The sequence below is a fragment of the Semicossyphus pulcher genome, unplaced genomic scaffold, assembly GCF_022749685.1.
Source record: "Semicossyphus pulcher isolate SPU_LCO1_2020_fin unplaced genomic scaffold, fSemPul1.0.p SCAF_4, whole genome shotgun sequence".
NCBI classification, from domain to species: Eukaryota; Metazoa; Chordata; class Actinopteri; order Labriformes; family Labridae; genus Semicossyphus; species Semicossyphus pulcher.
In genome coordinates, this window is record NW_027211715.1 from 17,967,285 (window position 1) to 17,992,008 (window position 24,724).

At 42.3% G+C, this 24,724-nt stretch overlaps 1 protein-coding gene across 1 annotated transcript in view; it reads right to left on the bottom strand.

The window, feature by feature from the left end:
- faf1 (Fas (TNFRSF6) associated factor 1) overlaps nt 1-24,724 on the bottom strand; it is a 61,733-nt gene continuing 37,009 nt past the window's right edge. Inside the window, exons 13-19 of the mRNA XM_069679899.1 lie at nt 24,012-24,166; nt 18,889-19,025; nt 18,686-18,774; nt 14,770-14,850; nt 13,950-14,027; nt 8,591-8,806; nt 1-1,051 (exon numbers count right to left, since the gene is read on the bottom strand). Of these exons, the coding sequence (XP_069536000.1) occupies nt 968-1,051; nt 8,591-8,806; nt 13,950-14,027; nt 14,770-14,850; nt 18,686-18,774; nt 18,889-19,025; nt 24,012-24,166 (840 nt within the window). The 3' untranslated portion in view covers nt 1-967. The remainder of the gene's footprint in view (nt 1,052-8,590; nt 8,807-13,949; nt 14,028-14,769; nt 14,851-18,685; nt 18,775-18,888; nt 19,026-24,011; nt 24,167-24,724) is intronic.

Sequence of the window (24,724 nt, forward strand, 5' to 3'; positions counted from 1 at the left end):
TATTCATATATTTTATATAATGTATATCAAACTAAAACTAATACAGCATCAAACTTAAAAAGGATCAAGAGAGAAAAAAAGAAAAGAAAAAAGAACTGAAAACTGAGCAATCCGTTGGCGTGTGGAGCGGTGGGTGTTAAAACCAGGGAGAGCGGAGACTGAGGGGGCACTTCAGACGCTGCAGGTGTCCCGTCACTTCTCGTCCCCGCGGCAGACGGCGGACGGAGGGGGTGGGGGGGTTGGGGGGCGCAGGGGTGGGAGAAGGCGCAGGGGTTGGTAGAAGGGGCGATTGGAAAGGTTAGGTGGGGTAAATACAGGTGGAGGTGAGACAGCCCAGACCTCTGCCAGGCCAACATCTCTTCTTGCTGTTTATTTTATTTCACTTTTTAGCATTTTTTTATTTTTTGGATTTCAAACACAAAAACCATGTTCTAAAAAAGCAGCCTCGGTGTTCTGAATGTGGAAACAAGGGGAACAAGTTCTTTTTTTTTTTTTCCTGTGACAAAGATTTGTCTACTCAGTCTCTCAATGCGGTCATCGTTCTGTGTTGTGTTTGTGAGAGAAAACCATGACACAGCAGTTGGGAACGTGAAGTCGTGATTTGTGTGAGAAGATAGAGAGAGAGAGAGAGAGAGAGAGAGAGAGACGGAGGGGTCTGGGGGAGGTGAATGTTTGGCTGTGTGCTTGTGATACTGTCTTTGCTCCTCTGTGCAACACGTGTACACGGGGCGTTCAGGTTCCACGACCAGGCCGAGGGCAGAGAAGCTTACTTGCACTTGTGTGTCACTGGATGTGCATGCCAGTGTGTTTATGTACGTCTGAGAGGATGGTGTGGTGTGTGTGTGTGTGTGTGTGTGTGTGTGTACTGTAGGCCCAGACTGGTGAGGCCCATGCTCAGTGACTAGTGTGTGTCCAGCCAGTTCATCAGTCCGTCAGTCAGTCCTCTCAGCTATCAGAGGGCCGCTTCCTACTCTTTAGCTTCCAGGAAGAGCGTCTCCTGCGGGAACAGCTTGGCCTCCAGCAGGTTGGAACCTGGATCCAACTGGGTGATCTGAGAGGAGACAAGGTGGAGGGGAAACAGAGGGGACGAATTAGACCATCACTTATTCAAAGGCTTTTGAACTGGGATCACAACTATGAATTTGTTTTATAAAGGATTTATCTGTGACAATTTTGTTTAAGCTACCATGAGGAATTTTTATTTTGTGACCCCTATGGACAATGTGGCACCTCCTATCTCTTTTATGATCTTGTCCTCTACATGTGTGAAGTGTTTTCTGTTGAAATATCTACTTTAATTTAAAGGGGAATCTACACAGGCAACGTATTTGAAGTGTATTTTTGACACGCGTGTGCCAGGACAGAGCCGCTCCAATGCTGTTCAATGCCGCAATCTCCACCAGCCGCGTATGCTGCCCGGGAGGCGGGCGTAACATGCGAGTAATTTTCTGCTGTGCCGTTTGTTTTATGCGTCAAGTCTATTTCTTCCCGCTAATGTGCGTCAGTGAAGCGTAGAAAGCTGCTATGTAAACACATGCCCACAACCAAGGAATCCATGTTAAACCATTTGATCTATACACTTTGGCCAACTTTGATTTCAGTTTCCTGTTGAAGTTATTGATGAGCAGGCAAGATTAATTTGAAAGAGCAATGAATATGTACACTTCCTCAACATCTGGGTATACCAGTCCTATTAATTTATTCTCATTTGACTTCTACATCCTACATAAATACAGAGCTTATGCACAATTAAGAAATACACACGCACACTTTCTAGCGTCACAGCCACCCCTATTTATGGCCAGGAATCGCAACTACCATTGGCTGACTTTGAGACTCATCTTTGCCGGTGAAGATTGCAAAATAGATGCTGCGGCGACTCTTACGTTGTCGCTTACGTGTAGATTCCCAGTAAGTCTGTTTCATAACCAGAAAAAAACTCCTCATAGGAGCGTCAAGGAACCAATTAATTTTTCAGTCAATATAATGTCATTTAATAGTAATCTTTAAGTTGATTGTTTAGTCCAACCAACAGCCCATGGCACAAGGATTATAAAGTTACAACAGGATCAAACTGAGAAAAGCAGGAAATAATCACATGTGAGGAGATGGAATCAGCAAATGTTTAGTATAAAAGACAATCATCAAAGTAGTTTGCATATAATTATCTGAGACAAATGTATCTATATATACCTAAAACCACAAGTTACCATAACCAAAGTCAGCAACAACACTGACAACTTGTATGACAGACTACAAGGGGCGATGCCACACGAGCAAATTACATCTGAAAATCTCAAGTTTAAACTAAATATCTGTTAAATAGGATATTCAGATTTGTCTTTATTAGTGAGGACAAGGCCTCAGTCATGGTGAAATCCCCGGACGACCACATGCGCCCCGAGGTCCAGACTGGAGCACAGAGAAGCTTTACTGCTGAGTTCACTGAATGGGGTGTGTACGGTGTGTATTATTCTAACATCATGTTTAAAAAAAAGTTGAAGCAGTAATCTGAGCAGCGAGAGTGTTGTTTCCCTGAGAGGACCATCAGGTTTGTTTTCTTAAAAAGGCTCCGATCCAGAACAAACAGGACAGGAGAGAGAGAGGGACAGAGAGAGGGACTAGTGGTTATTGAAAGAAACGTGTTGTGTTTTTACTAAAGACTAATTTCAGCTGATGTTGTTGAGCAGAGAAACATTTATCTGTGTTCAAAACTCCACACAACAGCTTTTGTCTGAAAGCAGAGGAATACAGCCGTACCACCCACATCGGAGGGGATCGAGTTAGCTTACATGACCTGTGTTTTTTCTTTAAACAGGACAATCTGACTCTCTCGCTGACACCCACCGACGCTGTGAGCCTCTTAGCTTATGTGAGCTAATCACCGGAGGGGTTGTGTTACATCGGGCCAATCTAACACCTGGGCCGTACGGGCGAGGTGGTGTGACACCGAGATGTGTCCTGGGCTTATCTGATGACTGCTGCGTCAGCCCCTCTGATTAGGGCTCCTATTCTAACCTCACAGCGGGATAATTAACTGGCTCCCTGTACCTGCTGTAGAAGGTCAGAGGTCAAGCCAAGCGCGGTGAAGGTCGCCTGCACAACGAGCAGAGCGATCGGGCTGAGACAGACGGTTTCTAGGGAATTAAATAAGAAGTATGACAGTGACCCACGTTCACCCTCTGTAGGAGATACAACACGCTATAATGCCTAATAGTTTCATAACAATCAAGTATTTAAAGTGCTAATTTTAATAAATGAACATACCTCTTTGTTTTCGTCTTTTCTTTACGTCATAAAGAAAAGTCAATTAAAGACATCCTACGTGTCTGAACCATGATAAACCTCACAGCTGTATGCTAATAAACACTGAGTCTATGTTAGCGCCTGGAAAACTGTTATTTGAGACTCAACGCATTGAAATGAGTAAACACTCAAATAATTAAAACAATCTACACATTTAATCTTGTGATAACTACACAATCTGTACGGAACCGCGGGCTGCTCAAGGAGAAAAAAGAAGGCAAGTAAATTAGGGGAAGGTGAGGAGGACATATCGGCATCAGACAACCTCTCCATCTCCCATGGGTGTTTGGAAATGTCACACCATGCACACGTCGGCGGTCTTTGACTCCATGTCTTTCATCTCCTTGTCCTCATTTCAACGTGTCATTTAGACTCTTGACTTCTCAGCAGGGTCCCGCGGAGCCCGGCGCGGGCAGGGTGGGGCTGCCACATCAACCCTGCGCCCCCTCAGCTAGTCAGCTGCCTCACAGCACAGCGGGGAGCGAGACGCCATGGAGAGAGTAAAATGGTGTGTGTGTGTCTTTATGAGCGTGTGTGTTTGCTGCAAACATATTCTATCCCAACGGTGGGGAAAACGACCAACAGGGCTGCTGCGTTCCTTTTCCCTCCTCAGGAGCAGCGCGTCGCAAATGGCTGCCATGCTAATGAACCCGACAGGCTGTTATGACACCACAGCATCAGGTAGGAGTAAATGAGGCTTTGGGGTGGAGCAGGTGTGTGTGTGTGTGTGTCTGTGGACTTCATATAAGCATGTGTGTGTGTGCTCATAGTGAATTCGGGATGAGAGTTTGTGCTCGTCGTGCACCAGGGAGAGACTACGGGGGGAGAGCAGCATCTGACTCTGAAAAAGAAAGTAGGGAAACAAGATGCCACACTGACACAGGAGACGGGCGCCATCGGTGATTGTTTACATTGTTATCCAATTAACAGACCATAAGCATGGAGGCATCTGTCAACAAACAAAGCTGTTGTTTTTCCTCTGCTCTGCCTAAGCCATATTCTTTCCTCCTGTGCCTACACAGCCATGCATACATACATACATACATACATAAGACAGACAAAATCTAGCTCTCTGCTTTGCCGTTTGTTTTTAACCTTGAGTCAATATAATTTTCATCAGCCAATTTAAATCAAATCAATGGGCTGAAGCAGGGAAGTGTCTGACTGTTTTAAAAGATGAAATTAATTTTGAAAGGTTTTCATCTGACTAAACAGCCTTTATGGAGAGGAGGTTTTCCAGTTGTTAATTAAAAACACACAAATTAACAGAAAAAAAACTGAACTGAACTCCAAATCTAAAGAGATAATACAATATCTGGAGGCGCCGCTTTAAAAAGCCAATTTTTTAAACTGGGAGCAAACAAAAAGACAGATGGTGCTTCTCGGCAATCTTTGATATTTTGTCTTTATTTCCCCATGAAAAATTGTATGACATAAAACGATCGGCTAATATCAACCCCATGTATTTGGCATTTGCACGCAGCAGATTTCATCGGTTAAAACCCCATAATTAGCTCTTAATGTGAAGTTTTAAAACAAATACCACAATTGTAAGTCACTCGATTCAAAAGAATAAAAACACACTGATAACAGAGGAGGCGAACACTCGGCAACGCTCGGCCGTGAAAGAAAAGAAAGGAAAAATAAACACAGGCCCTCAAGATGTCCGTTTCCAACATAATCAAACGTGCAGCTGAAATAACGCATTTTTAATGAAGCCATTACAGGCCCTACTATGTTAATTAAAACCAAATAACTTGTCTGTTTTAAACTAGTGTTGTCAAGTGTTTATTTGGCCAATTACAAAAGCAGTGGGAGATCATTATCTGCTGCCAGGAGCGTTGACAGCACGTAGCGCCGGGGCGTGAACATAAAAGAACAGAGCAGAATACGGCACTTCAAAGGGAGAAACGCAGCGCACACAGGCTGGACGGGAGGTTGGACTGAGGGGGGGGACACAGAAAACGAGGAACGGGTAAGGAGAGGAACAGAGAGAGCCCGAGAGATGAAATAAAGATGTACTAATTTCTAATTAAAAATACATGGTTGCAAGGGGTTTTATTTAAGGAGTAAAAATAGAATTTTGGGGAGAAAGTGAAAAGGCACATGGAGAAAGACAGAAATGCTGAGCAATAGTATAATTGCAAGCGTGAGCTGTGAGGAAGAGAGGCAGGCGGAGAAGGAAAGAGGAGGGAAACAGGAGACAGAGGGAGGGAAAACTGGAAGGAAGGTGAGGAGGGGGCTTAGAAAGCCTGAGGGTTAAACTCAGCTTTTAACATGAAGGATTCCTTCTAGACTACATGTAAGAAAACACTGCTTCTGACTTCAATTACCTCTTAAAAATGTTAAATCTATTCCTCTTACTTCCTTGAAACATCCAAGAATATGCAAATATGGTTGAGGGTCTTATTTCGATCAATGCCATGCCACAAAATCAGCTTGTATGCTCACTTGCTGATCTCAAAATTAGTCGATCATAGAGAAACCCCCCTGCAGCAGATTAATGTAAAAAGAGGCACCTTACCTAGAAGGTAAAAACCTTCTGGTGTCAAATCTGCACATGCATCATTCTGCAAAGTAAAGCTTAAATATCCAAGTGAAGAAATAATAAGCAAGAAACATCTCGGGGTTGTGATCAGGGGGATACTGGCCTGTGCGCACAGCCTTAGATGGAGCCACCTTTCACCTGCATGCTCAGAGATGAAGCAGAGTGCCACACAGCACTGTAAGCTGCAGGTTATGGGAAAACTATTAGAAGAGTGGAGAGGAAGCAGCTTTCTGATTGTAACTTCTTTTAAAATAAACCAGCGCACTCCTTCCTGTGAATTCTTCCAGATATCAGGACAAGAAAAGCAAAACACAACCGGCACAACAGATGTAAAATCTATCGCAGGACGACCCATAGCTTCTTCTGTGCCATTGTTTATTGTTTCTGCATCTCAAGTTTTGTCTAAGAATTATTCAGAGCTCACTGGCAGAGCTGGAAGAAGGATTAGGAGAAGGTGAAGTAGAGTACAGTATCACAGTGGGGAAACTAATACGCTGCTTTGACAGTGTTTGGGTGTCTTTCGAGCAGCCAGGCAGGAAGAGCCGACAGCAGATTATTATACTGGCAGTCTAAACATGTTCACCGCGAGCTGAAGGAAGAAGACCTCGGGCCTTTCAACAGCGATTTGCGCTCAACAAGTATCAAAGGAAAAAGAAGGAAATTCTTGAATGAAAAGCTGAAAACTGAAACACTAAAAGTCCCCCCCCCCCCCCCCCCTTCCTCAAACTCGCTGACAGTCAGAGAAACGGAGAAAGGGTTAGTTCCCTGAGCACGGCTAAGCCTAGTACAAATGATGCCAGTGTAAGGCCTGCTGTAGTGCTGAAGAGATAAGCCACTGATAACAAATGTTGAGGAAGAGACACGGTCCAAAAATTGGAGACTAATAGACACTTATCCGCAAAGCTTTAGGAAGGTGGGAAAATGATGAATCAAAGGAACCTAATCTGTTTTATCTCGATGTGTTCAAAGCCGATTTACAGAAGGGAACAAACCCGCGTTCAGACGTTCTGATTCACATTTCAGCCATCTCTCCCGGTCAATTATGTTGTAGTTTTACCCAAAAGCGCTCGACAAAACTTTTTCCCAAGTTGGATTGAGTAGATCCGCTTACTTGTCTTACAGCAGGAGTGTACGGATATGAAATAAAGCAGGCTGACGAGGGACGGAGGGAAATAGCAAAAGAAAGAGTGACACTGCACAAAGCTGCTGAAAACTAGAAAAGGGAAAGAAGGTTTCAACAGTTGTGCAGTATTACAAATGCAATAGTGGTCTATCCTCTATCCTCTGATCCTGGCAGAGCAACAGTGAGAGCGTCTGGACGGGATGGAGGCTTTCTATGCTCCCTCTCATTTAATTACAACACAGAGCTGCAGGATTAGACAGGGGCCTGTGTTCACAGCCTCATACTGGCACTAGCACCGAGCTGCTTCCCTCTTCCTTCCCCAAGTCTCCCGCCTTTCTGTTTTCTGGAATTATCTCCCCTCTTCTTCTTTTTAATATCTTCCCCACTTGTCTTCTCTATCCTTTTCTCTTTCCGACTGTTTCTCTGATTAAATCTTTTCTTTGTTTAAGCTTTTGTCTTCTCTGTTCTCTTTTCCACTAGTTCTGCAGTCACCATCCTCCTCTCGCTTCTCTCCCCCTCTAATCCTCCCATCCTGTTTTTGCCGGAATTTCATCTGCGATGCAGACACATCTTTATCTCTGTCTCAAACACATGTTTACTCTTGATTATAAAGAGACAACTGTGAATCCTTTAAGTGACAAAGTTGTGAGCGGGGCATGTGTTTGCTTGAAAATATTTGTGCATGTGTTGAAGTGTGTGATTGTGACGAAATGAAGAGTGTGAGCTACGCGTTAATGTGTGTGTTAGTTTGAGGTGTTTGTGCCCTGGCGGTCTCTACAGACTACAATGGCACACTGCCTGGGCAAGCCTACACACACACACACACATGCACGCACACACACCTCTATACACCCACCACCACACACCCCTCCCCATGAACTCCTCTCTTGATTAATGGAAATCCCATTTTTGTTTCCAGCAGCATGGCTAATTAAACTGGTAGTTAAAATGGTGCTCATTAGCTCGCTCAGCGACCAAGCCCTCTAATGACTGGTTGTAGCTGGCTGAGTGGTGCAGGGGCGTCAGCCCAAGAGCCATAGAGAATACCACTGTTAGTGCTGACAACTGTATCCTAACAGTCATAGTGTACTGTGTTCACAATGCACTGATACAAATTAATATGCGCTGAATAATACATGTGCGCAGGTGGGTGGATAAACAGTTTGCTCTTCACAGGTAAACAAAAGCAGTGCGGCTGCAGCACACAAACAATAAAAACTATGATGATCAAAAGCAAGGAAAAAAACAGATTGTCTTAACTATTGTCCCTGCTGCTCTCCGCTCACAGCCATCGCTATAAGTTCAGCCGCGGCCTGAACGGAAAAGCCAATTACAGCTATGGATCGCTCCAGCAGAGATGTGAGCTGTGGCCGAGAACCCTTCATAACCTGCTGCTACTCTTCTGCAGTTAGGACCAATTTAGCACTTGTTTGTGTGGGCAGAGAACTGTTATGAAACACAGCTCGAAATGAGATCCCATCTTAGTCTTTCCCTCTGAATCTATCAGATGTGTTGGTCTTTTAAAGCCCTTTCACTGGACACGTAAGCAGGAGGGGTTGGTTATTCTGTAAACGTGTTTGATTCCTAAGTGAGAGAGTAAGTATGACACTCACATTTCTACGAGGGAAGGTGGTGAGGAGCTTGAACTCTTCAAAGGGGTATCCCTTAGAGGCCACAAAGTCGAAGAGGACCTGGAGCTTACAGCTGCCCAGGAAACGCCTTTCCAGAAACTCGCCACTTGGTGTGCGGATCCGCAGTTTGCTGATTTGCTCGACTGAATCCTCGTCGGGCTCTGCCGGTAGGGCCTGCTCCAATGACAAGCGGATTGCCTGCGAGAAGGGGTGGAAAGAAAACCCAGTATTTTGGTCAGAACAGCACATTGATTATTGTGAAGACACCCGATAAACCCAGATTTATATTATGCTTCATGGCCATACTGCTAAAAGGTGGATTTCATTGTTAATAGAGGAAATACAAACCATGACTTAATTTGATCACACTGCACAAATGTAGGTGAAGACATCGCAGACACAAGCTTCAAACTCTCACTTCACAAAATGACGACTACACTCTACTCTCTGCATACTAATGGGAGAAAATTAATCAACTTAAATTGAAGACGAATGTACAGCGTAAACAATTCTTCTAGACGCGGCAGTGATTCGCAGTGTTGAGTGAAGGCAGGGATGTTTACATACAGGTGCAGCTGAGATGCAGCTGTCTTTACTGGTGCTGCAATGCTTTTTTTCAGGCCTATTAGCATCACAAAGTCTCCATATTTTACAGTTTGTCAGCAGACAGCAGAATGAGTAATGTTGTGACAGGTGACCAGAACAAACAAGTAACAAATTAGATTAATTCAGAGATGATGTAAAAGAAGAACAAAAGCAGGGATTCTAGTAAATACCTACCACATTAAAAAACACTTTCATTTAGCTTATGTATTATAGCTAATATAAAACAGCATAGTGATAGATACACAATAACAAAACTATTTCAATAAGTGAATGAGAGAAGATAAACCAGAAACCGAACACAAAGTCCTCTAGAGTACAAGAAAAATATATCTAAGACTCAATAATGTTTATAAAAATAATCCCATTCTCTGTGTTTAAAGTAGATTAAACCCAGAGATTAAAGTAAGAATCTGGAAGATTTTCATGTAAATAAATGTTGAAGTCACTATCTATCGCCAAATGAGGCCCACTGATGAAAGCCTTTGCATTTGCTGTATATAGTATTATTACAGACTGGGTGTCAGAGGTGAAACTGAAAAGTGGCGCCCAGTTAGTGACGCGTTTTCCATCACCCAGCAGTGGTTGGTCTGCCAGAGAGGGTAGGCGGAGCTAAGCAGCTGCTTTTCCGGTCTTTGCAAGTGTCGCGAGTAAACAGTAATCTACTATGGCTGAACAAACAAAGAAAAGATCGATGACTACAGATACAACTTCAAAAATGAGTGAAAATCCAAAGAAAAAGAAACAAATTTGACGCTCAGATGAAGGCAAACAGGCCTGTTGGAAGCGTACTCCCACATTTACTGTTCATTGCGATTAGGTGCCGCCAAAGAGAATGAAACTAAGATCCTTAAGATCATATCACTAGAGCCTAGAGTCTGATTTCAGCACTGTCCTCCAACTAAGTAAAAGATCATCGTCTTGAGAATGTAGTTGCAGTTTCTCACCCTGTTCCCTACAGCCTGATGTAGTTTAGAAGGAAGAGTTTCAGAATGCTAAAAACCTGGGGTTTCATGCTCTCTTGCTGTTGCGCAGTCTGTTATATAACATAAAATCTCAGTGTCTACCTCAGATAGTAGAACATCTTTAGACTTACTTTAGTTTCATTAGAGCCTGTTGTAAAAGACAAACAATTTGTTTAACTGTCTACATCAGAGTGACCTATGCTGCACAAGTCAACCATCAACAGTCATCTTCCTCAGCTAAGCTAATCAGCTAACCGCGCTTCAGCTGCTCCCTTGAGCCTCCCTCTCCGCTCTGCTCCTGCCCCTCACCTCCTCCTCCCCCCAGCTTGTTGTTCCTGTTTGGCCAGCCGGGGAGCATATGCTGTGACAACACGCCCCGGCTTTATTTACACACCATAATGCAATTATATTTCATAAGAGTGTACAACAGTAGCTCATTAGCAGCTTCTGGTGTTGGGTGGGCAGGGAAGCGCGCGTGCCGCTCCGCCATCAGCTCCCTCAGGTACAGGAGCTGATGCTGACTGAGTTAAAGGGGCCCCCGGGGACAAACTTACAAACGCACACACAACACAAAGGAGTGTGTGTATGGTGGAGGGCGTACAAATGCAGACAGTCAACCACAGGCACAAGCATAAAAACCCACACAAGTGAGAGGTAGCGTCCCTAAAGAAACCACGGGACACGCGTCTGGTCGAGCCTCGGGCGCAGGCCGCTCCACACAAATAAGCAGAAGCATCTCCTTCCATTAATGTGCCTCTGCAGCTCCGCTCGGCTAACCACAGAAAGCAAACAGACGACGGGTGGAGGGGAGAGGTGCACCTGACAGCCACACAACTGTATGCTAAGACCCCCTGAAGGAGGTAAATAGTAAAGTAAAACTACAAAGGCACATGAGACGCATACACACTGCTACCCCTCCCCCAATTCACCCAAAAACACAGAGAGAGGATTCCCAGTAGCATTGTCCGCTCTCTGGTGGAAACTCATGTTTTGGTTGTGTCTGCAGTTTCTCTCATACAGAGTGATAGATACCAAAAACAACAGTAAACAACAAAATAAAATAATAAAATAAAACAAAAAAGGCTGGGTAAAAACACTCACATGTAGGCTCATTCAACTTGAATGGTTTCATGATAAAATATTTGACTTTTTATAGTAAATTAATTTCTGTTGCCGGTGAATGACTCCATCAAATAGAGGCTGGGGAGTCCCAATATCCTGTCACAGACTAAATCTACTGATCTGTATTGAAGGAGATGAGGAGGCTGTTTATAGTGAGCAAAAAAAACAGAAAAGCAGCACAAGGTAAACGCTGATATTAAATTAAGATGAACATATTTTCTTGAATAAGTTTACATACATTTAGACACCTTTTCTCTAAATTAAATATATATTTGGCTGGAAGAAATGGTAAAACTCTCACTATCAAATAAACTGACGCACTTTGACTAATAATTAGCTCTTATTTCATTTATTCAGTTGTACATGAAACTGTCTGTGTATTATATTGTTCTTGCTTTTGGTGTTGAAAAATAAATCATATATACAGTATACATATATATATATATATATATATATTAAAAAAAAGGGGATTGTTGTTTATTGTTACCCTTGTATTTTTTTTTGTCTTCCTCTGTTATTTTGCTTGCTGACTTGTAGCTAGTGAATCATTGTAAAATGTTTATTAAATGTTTATCATTACTAATCTATAAACTGTTTTGTTTCCTATGTATGTTTTTTCTTTAATATCAGAAAACTTATAAGACGGGGTGCCGGCTTAGCTCAGCGGTTAAACCACACGTCCCACATACAGAGGCTACAGTCCTTGATGCAACAGCCCTGAGTTCGAATCCCACCGTCAGCCCTTTGCTGTGTGTCATCCCCGCTCTCTCTTCCCCTGTTTCCGAAAATATCCACTGTCCTCTCTCTCTCTAATTCAGTGATTCTCAAACTGTGGGGCGCCACCGCTCCTGTGTGGGGTTTTTTTCGTTTGCAAAATGTAGCAGGCTGAACTATGTTTTGACGTCGGACAACCCGGACTCATTTTCGAGTGGCACGGTACACAAATGCATTGCCCTCGCATATGTCAATGATTTCTGTGAGAAGCACATGTAGACTTCCACACTCTAATTGTACTCTTTTCTTCATTGTATTAAGTTTTAATTCACAATCTACTTTAATCTGATCACTTTGCTTTGTTTAACTCCCCCAACACACCTGCACCTCTGCTCTCTGCACAGCTGCTGGCCCCGCCCCCCTCTATCTGTCTGTCTCTCTGTCTGCTTTCCTGACTGCCTTCATCAGCAGTCTGTTTCATTAAGTTTCATTAAGTTAAAAAAGTTAAATATTTTCTCTCGCAATTCAAAACAGCACGTGAGGCGCGTGTGCACGAGGGCTGTTATTAATAACGTAGCGATCAAAACGATAAATCGATTGTTACCAGATGACATCTGCACCTTTTTATAAGCTTTATAAACAGCGACAATCAAACGGCTGGAAATGTTTCTTTCTCCAAAGGGGGGCTTGACAGAAAAAGTTTGAGAACCACGGCTCTAATTAAAGCCAGAAAAGGCAAAAAAAAAGGAAAAAGAAAACTTAAGTGAAGCAATAAGTGGAGTCGACCAAGAATGGAATCAATAAGTAGGTTAACTGGAGGTAATACAAATCTAAAAAATTCTTCAATGCAAAATCCCCGTTTATTTCAGTGCAACTGGGGACGTAAGCTTATCAGAAGCATAAGTACACATAACAAAAAGCCTTATCTTGTGTTAAAACAAAACGGCATGAATTTTCCATTACAAGTCTTCCAAAGAAACTTCAGTTGTGATTGTCCGGGTCCAGCAGCTGCTGTTAGCTCTCATACTTATGAATATCTGGACTGTAGCATAAGCCTGACCTGGGTGTGTTAGCACAGGAGGCACCATGGAAACCACTGAGCCTCAGAAAACTGATATAAGTAGGAAACACAGAGCCATAGTGGCTATTGTTTAAAAAACACAAGCGTGCACACTGCGTTTAGTTAGTGGACTACAGTGATATAATTAAGAAGGCCGGGCCCGGGGCTCTTTTGTTGTTCTCTGTTTAACTTCAGTGACAAATCACCTGAGCGGGCCAGGTCACCCAATACCTCTCTGTGCCCTCAGGCTCTCTGCTGCTGAGCAAACAATCAGCGAGGACTACACTGTATTACTATAGACTGTATTACAACATTGGTGCTACCCTCGCAGACAATTATTGTTTTTCCTGCATGCATGACAGTGTCCGCCTGTGTGTGCGTGTGTCTATGTTTGCACCCCCTTCCCATCTCAATAATTGTTTTCATGTGAACATGTGTGTGTTTGCTCAGGTTTTATGTGTGTGTATTGCCTCCGTCTATTGTTCACTCGGGTTTGAGGCTGTATGCCGTACTAATGTAAAGCAGTAAAATAGAACAATAACTGTGTGTATGTCAGGTGGCATTCACAGGGATGGGTCTCATTGTAATTAGGATATTTTATTTGTTCTGAAATGGCTGCATGCCTGTTCCCCACACTACCCACGCTTCACTGACTGGCAGGCTTCACCAAAACCACAATCTAATTGACTCATTATTGTGAAGTGAGAGCGAGACGGATAAAAAAAAACACAACAACAGCGCTATGGCGCAGTCATTGTGCGCAGGCAAAACATATCACCATTCAGCCTCGCGCTGATTAAACTGGAATATTAATTTAGGTCATTTGCATGATGTGTGTTTAATGTGTGTTTAACGTGTGTACGGCTGCTCTTCTCACCTCCTTCTCCTCCTCCTGCTCCTTTCTCATCTGTTCCAGGCGGACCTGCTCGGCCTCTTCTCTCTCCTGAACTTCTCTCTGAAAAACAAACATAGTAATTTAATCAAGCAGCAGAATTAAAGTCAAAACACAGAGTGACAGCAGTGATGAGGACTGTTACTATGTTTCCCCCAGGCTGCTAAGTTTTTCTTTGAACTAAAGTGCTGCGGTAAATTTTTAGTTAGTACTTAAGTGATTAATCAACTATTAGGATAGTTGCCAATTGATTTTCTGTGGATTGATAAATTAATTAATTAATCAATTGTTTCAGCCATTGGGTTATTGTCTTGTATTATTTGATATATTTGTACTTGTATGCTTAATAGCATTAATTTCCAAAACAGCGGCACAACTGAAATTAAGCTAATGGTTTTATTAGGAAAATTAATTACTGAAAAATGTTTTTTATTTTTAATTCAAACTTTATTTAACCAGGAAAAAAGCTCTTGAGATTAATAATCTATTTTTCAAACATGTCGTGGCCAAGACAGCCAGCAGCAACTTAACAAAGTTTCTGACAAACAATGAGCAGCCATACATACAAACATAACACAGAATGCATGACTATTATACAATAAAAGACATGAAATAACAAGTAAAATCAGTCTAACATCATAAATATATCAAGCAGAATATCTACAGCCAGGTGTACCTGCCCGTACAAAATCGTAGAAGCAGTGGCACTTGTGGTTTTTCGGGTAAACACATTAAAAATAACATCATCTACATTTATAGTCCAGAACACAACAACATGCTGCTCACTGTTTTATTTTGAAAATACCTTTTTGCGGTCAGCCTCTAAAGACACACGGTAGGCCTCGTCCTGTTCTCTTTTCACCGTCTCCCTCGCCTCTCGCTCGTCCTGTGCAGAGAGAGAGAGAGAGAGAGAGAGAAAGAAAGTGGGGCCCATTTACTAACAACATAATAAAGTACGCACAAGCACAAAACATCTAAGCTGAGGTGCCGGGTGTTTGAGAGCCAGAAAGAACCGGGCAGAAAATGCAGCATGTCATGTGTGGTTACGTACAAACACCAGGTATGAAAGAGTAGCAACAGAGGGGAATTCATTGTGACCAGAGCCGGAGCCTCTTTTATGTCTCCTCATCTCAGTTTCACCGTCCCTTTCTCTTTCATTCACTCTGCCTCTCTCTTCCTGTTTGTACAGAGGGAAGGGGACAGGCGGCCCTTCTCTTTCTACCTGCTGTGGCTACAAAGTGTTCTATAAAGACTGGGACTAAAGACGAGTGTTCATTGTGTTAACAGCGCACGGCCATTAGTTTTCTATTTTCTGAAGGCCCATGCTGTGTGCCAGTCCGGATATGGCAAAGTAAGCTTATTGTGACGATCAGAGGGCTACTGTGCGGCTAAGCAAAAGCACAGTGTGCATTGTTGTATTCAGTCGGAAAATGCAAAGGATACATTTGTGCTTTTGGCCCGCATAATAGACGAGCATTGAAAGGAAACTGTAAAAGAATGGCAAGGGAGGGACAAAAGCATCAAAAGTGGCTGCGATCAATAGACTGGCCCCGAGTCACGCAAACAAGTGGCACAGTAGTTCATGTTTGAGACTCGTTTTGTACTGTAGTAAAATGTTTTTGAACGCATCATCTGTCTTGAATGACCTTGTGTGCATGAGTGGCATGTAGTGGCGTTCATCCATTATGTCTCTGCTCAAACACGTGATTTTAAAGACTCGTTAGAGGACAAAAGCAACAGATTGTCCACATCTATATGTTGGCTAGACTGTGCTGTCTGAAAGTGCTGCTAAGAAACTCCTATATTAGCGGTCAGAAGTTATAAATGCAAGATTATTTTACTTTCTGTTTGATTTTAGAACCAGGTGTTGCAGATTTCTTTAAAAGAAAAGCATGTTTGAAACTTGGCCAAAACTGCACATAGGTTCATTTTACTGCTCTTCACATGAGATGTATGTGAAATGACCAGACCTAAAAATAGCCCCTGATGCAGACAGACACAGACACACTAAACCTGCAGTGAGCAGTCAGTCGCTTACTAACCACATAAAGCTAAAACACAGACAACCATAGGAATGAGTGGCGAGTCAGTGAGGTTGGTTGGATGCACAATGTGGCCGTCCAGCTGCTCCTTTTCCAGACAAACACAAAAGTCCGTGTCAGAGAGGAATGTCTAGGTTGGGTGGATGTCTGCGTTCGTGTCTGAGTTTGTCTTTGGAAAAGGTGAAGTGGGGAAGAGGAGAAGAAAGGAAGGAGGAAGAGGGAAGGGAGCTGCCTCAGAGCCGCTACAGTGAAGATGGAATTAGTCCAGTGTCAAGGTTGACTAAACCTTAGAGATGCGATAGGTCCTGTCAGATTTAGGATATACTGAAATCATGTGGTTAATGGTACTCAGCGTGAATAATCACAATAGAAAATGATGCTTTCATGATCACTTAGAATCTTTTACGCTGTCTTTTTGTGACTTTTTCCACGAGGTATTTCCTTCTGGCGAGAGGCAAAAAGGTAATTATCAGACATTAATACGCTTTCAGAAAAAACTTTTCTACACTTTTATCATCGCAAATCTTATTCCTGACAGATCTCGAGCCTGTTGTTGGGATGATTATACATGAAGTTATAAAAACTCTGTAATAAAATTCAATTATTTTGCGCAGATGGCATAAAAAAGAAAGACAAAGAAAAAAAAATGTCTCCTGCTTTCGAAGCACAAAAAAGCAAACAAAAAGGAAAGAGACATTATTTTATGTAGGGGTAAAGAGACTATATAGGACTTTATTTCATGTTGTCTTTAAAGTAGATTACAGAAGAAGCATGTGTGCTACTATATTAAAACAGCTACAAATCACAGCAAACACAACTCTCAATAAGGTCAACACAGAATGTAAGGTACTGAATCAAGTCAGTGTAGTGTGAACAGGGCGCGAGTGTCATTCCTTTTTTAGAACAAAGTAAAATGTGTCCGCAGCACAGTGTCAGTATCAGAAACTGTCAAGAAGTGAAAGCTGGCATCCAAAGTCTGCTCTAATTGTTATTTACTCATCCTGCGATCAGCCAGGTCCTGATTTAAATGCAAATTTTGCCGATCTTAGACTGTTTAATCTCAGCAAAGTTCCTGTACAGCAGCTTGTGTTTAGACAACATTTAAGATTTCAGGATGAAAAGTGGCTTTTGTAGAAAGACATGCTCATATTTATCAAAGTAAGGAAGAGAGAGAAGAGTATCCTTTTGGTGTCTGTGCGCGGGGTATCGCACTGGCGATATGAGTTCAAAAGAGAACCACTCAGCCTGAAGTGTGAACCTGCAGAACAGTCTCACCTGACACATGTACATACTCTGAATGCTTCATGTCATTAATGATTATTTCAAGTGTGACAAATCCAAATGAAGGCAGAGCATTGTAGCAATAATAACAACAGAAAGGAAAAAGCTGTCACTCAGTCAGTCAGTCACCGACGTGTGGTAGCTGAACCCTCAGGGAGTGTGTGAGACGAGAATCCTTTCTTCACTGCGGTTCCCACAACTAGAAAAGCTATGACTGATATATAAAAGCATTGTTAGAGATGCTGTTTGGTTGACTGACTAATTAGCCATTAAATTGCTAATATGGCTTGACAGCTGTCATCTATAGATACAGTAGTCAAAAATGAAGCACGACAATGTTAGAGAGACAAGTGTGGGAATAAGAGAGACTATGACAAAGAATGTCAAAGCTGGCACGGACCGACGCACATGAATGCATGATTCACAGGAGGAAGAATCTGATCACATGAATCTTAGCAATAGTAACTGAATAAAAAAAATATATTTAAAAAATACTTGTTAGGCTATGAAGAAACTGTCATTGCTAAACCTCCATAACTCATTTGAATGAAAGAGAAAAGAAACTATCGCTCCACCGTCTGAAACCTGTGTGGACAAAAACACATGGTGTGTACACCGGGTACACAGATCAGGAGGAGTTTAAGAGGCTCAGGTGAAAGTCTTTAACAGTCAGAGAGAACCCCCCCCCCCCTCAATCCTACTGTCCCAGATTCCTGTCCATGACATGAAAGACTTCCCCCTCACTCACTTTTTGTATGGAGTGTATCCCTCAGTTGTGTTAGTTGACGCTATACTGGAGTCAAAGAGTTGGCCGACAGACACACAGTCTGAGGCCTGCACCTTTTCAAAAACCTGAAGGCGGCACATTAAACAAGCACTGAAGAGGAGTGAGGCGAAATGGTTAAGTGTTCTCTGCTTGTCATTACGAGTACACCCCAGTGAAACAATGCTGTCAGATCCGTTCCAGCATGTTGCCATTTATCTCTTAAGCGGGGTGTCAAATACATGCTCAACTGTTAAATGTGGCTACAGACATAGGCTAAAATAATGAAAGTAAGGTTAAGATGGTTTCAATTGTTACTTGAGGTCTTCGCAAGTGGAAAACAAAACCGTCTTTTTAAGTTACTGTGCATCTTATTATTATTTTCCTGAATCCAAAGAGACCTGGGGTCATTTTGACGAGGTCTGAGACAGAACAGAGGATAATAGACCCGATTTAAAGTGAGATCAACCGCAACTCCAACACTAACAGCAGCATGGTGTCTGTGAAATTAACTAGCAGGCAAAAAAATGTTTAAAAAAGGGAGAAGTAAGCGTAATTTCTTCCTGCACTTCACTTACTTTTGAGTTTATGAATATAAAACTTTCAACTCTGACCATTTCAAAATTAAGCCTTACCTCATCTTTGATGTCCTCTTGTTGCTGTGCTGTGAAGATCTCCATTGCACCCATTAACCTCATCATCAGCTCGTCCACTGTCGTATTGCCTAAAGAGAAAAAAAAAATATATATATATATATCAGAATAAAAATAAAAATGTACAACATTATTTATTGATTACAGAAATACATATTTCTTACAATCAATAAAGTTGTTTTTACCTTGAATAACATTTAGAACTTCGTTTGATGTCCGTTTTCCCATGACTATAAGGAGAAGAGGGAACTGGTCTGTCTTGTACGTCCGTATAGTCTGTGTCACAACGCTGCCAAAGTGCCTCGTACACATGGTGAGTAGTCTGGAAGACAAAGAAAAAATGGAAATAAAATTTTATTTTTTTAAATCCTATTTAACTAACTTGATATTTTCTTTAATCTGATGATATATTTCAGAGCTTGTTATTTAGAAAATACACCACAAACAAACATAAAAACACTTTTACAGGATATGAAAAAGGAGGCAAAACCAATTTCTCTAACTGCAGCAGAAAAGAGAAATGCGCACAACTCGTGGCATTAAAGACTTTAAAACCAATTCTGCATTTTCTTATTCCATCAGAGTGACATGCTATCTCAATTGGAGCCGTAGATGAATTAGTATTCCTCACCAGACGCCCAGAATTGATAGGGCAAGAGAGGATTTCTTATTCCATTACAAAGACAGAACTTTTTAAATTAACATTTCAGAGAGGGAAAAGGGTAGCAGGCAGCCGGGGCCCCACCAAGCTCCCTGTAAATGTCATAATATTAATGAATTGCTATAGACTGAATGCAAATATAGATTAGCTTTTTTCTCCTGCCTTTTAATAAGATCTACTTTAATAACTGGCTGGTAAAATAGAGAAGTAATGGAATGGATGGAGGGACAGCGGGTCAGAAGAAGGAGATGGAAGGCGTGCGGTCTGCGAGGGGGTGTAACTCATTAAAACATGAAGCCAAAGCTGAGCCAGCTACTTGCAGGCTTCACAAAGTGTGGAACTGAACGCTGGAGCTCACTGTGGGACTTTTTAAAGTGATAATCGTACCAGTAAATGAAAAAAATGGATGACAGACTGAAAGACGAGTACAAAATAAAGGAAGCTACAGCACCTCAACGCAAAGAAAACCTGAATTTAAGATGTTTAAAGAATGTGACTCAAAAGGCGCTTTTCCACAGCAGGAACTTTCCCCAGGAACTAGGAACCTTTTGAGGAACTTTCGATAGCAGGAACCAGGGTCTAAATTTAGTTCCGGGGTAATTGATTTACCCCCTAAAAAGTCCCTGCTCAGGGGGTAGTACTTTCCAAAGGTCCAGGAACTTTCAGGACGGGGCCTGCAGTGCTGATCATTTCTGATAGGTCAAGTACTCGCAGCGCTTTATTTAACCCGCCATGTTTAAAAGACTGCAGCTGCAAGCTCACGGTTTTTATTGCAATGCAATAAAGCACCATCAAAAACAGCACAAGTTTAACCTCCTCCATGCTAACAGGCTAACTGCACTGTCGCAGAAATGATACCGGCCCATTCAGTGCATTTTATGGCGTCATCTTTGTTGTATGGCCTTCATCTTCTCTAACGCCACCTACTGGACTGGTGATGCAGTGCAGTTATTTTTTTGCTTCTACATAGGTCATTGGCCTGAGTTGCTTGCATAATCTTCCTGGGACTTTAGGCTGCTTTAGAAACGCAGACTACGATGGGCCACAAGAACCATTTAGATCTTTGAAGATAAGTTCTTGGTCGAAAAGCACCTATACTGAACTTTTCAAAATGTTGAACTTTGAGTGACCCACGTCTTGCAATAGAAGAAGTTGGGTACCCTAAATCCTGCTGATCATTTTGTCCTGACATTTGTCCCTGTGCAGACCTCAACCCAGACAGACCATAACAATAGCCCACAGGGAAACTCTAACCTGTAATGAAAGGCCAGGGAACAATGGACACTCACTTGAAGGGTAACCCAATCTTAAATCTCCCATCAAACACAGGCCAACCTGCTCTGCTATCTACCTCAAGGAAGTCAGTGGGTCCACCACACTAATAATCATTATCCCAATATAAAAACTCATTGATTTAAACCTACTATGTATCCTGCACCTACGAATGACAGAAATACTGTAACCAGGACATGAAGCACTTGGATTCACCTTGAGAACAAGTATGGACACAACACTGAAGGCAGGAGGAAGTCAAGCCACTGCAGGAACTGAGGTGAACAGTTCAGAGGGTCTCATCCAGCCATAACATAACATGGTGAAGAATGCAGCCTAGGCTATACCAGACCTGTGGCCTTCAAGTCCTGCAGGGGTAACTAAACGTAGAGGAAACACCTGCTTGGACCTCGCAGCTTACGTGGGTGTAAGACTCTGCTCTGATAGTTAATGTGATTGACAGCTTCTAATTTGTCACCAATCCCATCTCCGTCTCTCGCTGCACATCCACACAGCGAAAAGAGTTAATGTTTCTCTGGACTGTCACCTCGCATTTCTTCACATCAAAGTGGAGCGTGAAGATGCGAGTAGACTGGTTAGACCTGACATTTGCTTCGCTGAGCAGCTGATGAGTCAGGTTAGTACAGTAGCACTGCAGGGAATGTTTTTGCCAGCCACCTGTACGGGAGTCTGTATGGGAACCGGATGCTCTGATAGCTCACTGTGTCATACACACTTTGTTTCAGAGCGAAAGTGGACGTGTTTTGATTCGAAAATGACATTTTGTTCTCGCTCTAAGCCAGTCATGTTTTCACGTAAGAGGATGTCAAGAGAAGAAGTCAAGTGTACGGAGCGAGTTTGCACGTTGGTTTTGTCCCTGATGTTAAAGGTTTAGACACCGACTCGCACTCAAAAGGTCATTACATGAACACCTGTATTGCTGGGTCATTGTACTGGACTGTAATATGCTGTTAATGATAGAAAGGATTCAAATAAAATAAAGTCACTGTGGTTTACTTTATGCTGGTACTTGTACAGGTATGTTAGCATTGAATAAAATGTGTAATAGATTTGAAAAAGCATGACACACACAAACACACAAAATGATCTACTTTCAGTGTGTTTATCTACTGGTAGTTCCAATATTTACCGTCCTCAGTGACAGTACTTTATATCAGATTCATTTCCCATGGGTGACAATTACACTGGCATCCAATCAGCTGAACTGCATTTATGCATAATTAATCATTTAACTGGGAGGCCTGAGAGAATACAGAGCACAGCAACAGGCACATTCCAATATCAGCAGGTTCATCACACACAAACACACAATCAGGTTACTTTTCTAGCAGCCTGTGTGATTGGTGCCAATCAGCAGTCACTTTGGATCAACCAGAGAGCGTGAGAATGCAGAGAGGCAGTGTATGTGTGAGCGAGCGAGTGTGCACATGTGCATGCATGCGTTAGCAGCAAAGCTGTGACTAGCTGTGTGTGATGAAAAGCTCCAGATGTTGCCTGCCTTTTAATGTGCAATAAAAAGGCTCAGCTGGGGCAAAAAGCAAAGGAGGCCAATAGGAGAGAAAGGAGAGTGGAATGAAGGAAGGAGGGTTTCCTTAAAAGAAATAATGGAGGGGTGAGGTCAGGGTGTGAGACTTTCTTTAACGGCTGCTACCAGAGGGCAGGCTTAACTCGGAGGGTTCTGGGGAGAGAGTTGATGTAGTGGGATAAAGAGAAGGGAAATAAAGAAAGAAGGTAGGATCAGAAAGGAGAGGTATAAGGAAAAAATGTAACGTTAGATGAGGGCGAGCGGCAAGAAAAATGAGGCTTTCTCTGGTCACAATGCTAATGAGCAAACCAATCAAACCCTCAGCAGGTTCACTCTTAACTCCACCTCTCCACAGCTCCACATATCAACCTGCATACGATCCGACTGTCTAACAAAGTGCAGACTCAATTAAATGTTGCATGAATTTCCACAACAGTTACAAAGTTTACTATCTAGCTAAAAGTATCCGTGGCAGTAAGACAACCTGGGTAATAAACAGGTGCCGCATGGACCTGCCAGTTACCAACACACACTGCTGGAGCTGCAGCAGAGCATAAATAGGAAGATAGAGATGTTTGGACTCCAAGGGAGTCCTTCGTCTCCCACTGACCCTCTATTCAGACAGCTTAGTCAAGATTGCCCAATCAGGGGCCTCACCATGCAAACACAACGCCTTTTGTTAGCATGCAACCTCAGAAATTCAAAAAGAGAATGAAGTAGAAGAGAGAATGAGCAGACAGAGATACAGGGAGTGAGTGAGTGTTGAATGCCAGCAATTAAGGACATGTGCACACTAATGCTAAAATATTTTGAAACGCTGTTTATGTTTTGAATGAGGTTCTGTTCAGACGAACATTTAAGATGAAATTCTAAAAGCTAGCTGTTAACACTTAAATGAAAAAGGTCTCATCTATTTAATCTTTGCAGGCTTAAAATTCTAATAACTATATATATACAAAACTGTAAGTAACAGGACTGGGCAAAGAAAATGATACTACAGCAAGATAGTAACAGCCAACTCTCAGAGCCCCCTGCACACAATCAAGCTGCTCTCCTACTGAAATACATTCAATATCCTCTTTATGAAATACAACTGACTATGCAAACAGTCCACTCCTGCAGACAGAAAGTCACACATAAATAAAACATAAGGATTAAGCATGCAGTCAGGCCGGAGAGGTTCAGTTATTGCTCTGCTTAACTTTACAGTCGGCAAAATTCAACACTAAAGTATGATTGTGATAGGTTCAAGTCCAGAGGAAATAATCCGTCTTTCAGGGCAATTTAGTTTTAGTTAGCCTATTGTCTCGTCAATGTGAGACTCAGAGACGTGGGAATACAACTTGAATTAGTTAGAATCTGCGCACTATAGCATTTTGAGATCAGTAATCATTTATATTTTTCCCTCTGTTTTTAGATTTAAGTACTTGATTTGATGACTTGTTAAAACTAGACTTGTTAAATGTATTAATCTCTCGCACAGGTCAATGAAAATGAAACAAAGTTGTATTTAAGGCAGAGGCAGTGCACTCAAAGTGTATCAATATTATATGTCCACAGCATGTAGATGTGTCAAATGAAACTGCTACAGAGGGTACTTTTACTTCAGTCATGGCGTTTAGGCTCTGAAATCGCTTATTAAAAATAATTACATTTTATAAAATTCCTGTGGGGAAAAAAGTGTATTAAATTAAGTTGTGTCTGTACTTACACCACGACTGTGATATTGAGTAAAGACAGCGAGACAACAAAAGAATAAAAAAATCCTGCAGCTCCAGAAAGTCCCCAGAAAATAATCAAAAAGCCATCGGGCTGACTGGCTTTAGTACCTGGCTTTGTTAGCTTCTTTAGTGACGTCCCAGGCCCATGTAATGAAGTTCTGGCTCAGGTAGGAGACGATGGAGTCAGCACACATCATTTGGGAGCAGAAGACGTTGCTGAGGACACTGTCGTCATTGTGGAGGTAGATGGCCAGCAGCTTTCTCTGTGAGGAGGAGAGGAAAGGAGAAGAGGAAAGTTAGAGGTAAAGGAAGAAAAAAGTGTGCAAATTATTTTTCCTTTGGGAATTGGGAGACGCTATAAAACAAATAGTGTAGTTGGCAGTTAATAGATAGATGCACAACATTTGTCAACAACAGAGTCCAAACTCTGCCGGTCTATTGTGTGAAATCGGACAGCTATGTGAGGCTGTCCCATCACCGGAGAGACGTTTCCACACTACATGACCATAAAGTGACTCAAAGGACCACCGGGTTCACATCCAGCATGACTTCCACAGACCACAGCAAGGCCACAACTGGCAAAAAAGCAAATACCACGCAAAATCAAATGGAGAGCGGTGTAAATAAAACTTCTCTTGGAGGCGACGGAGATATGGAGAAAACAAAACAGACAAATCACTCTATTTATTTTACACCAAATGCCAGCAGCCTGTTCAGGTTAGTAGCGGCAGGGCCAGACAATATTGACGAAGCTCCAAATCCAAGGATATTGACACCATCATATAAGCCTGGCAGATTCTCCCCACTGACAATCTAATTAA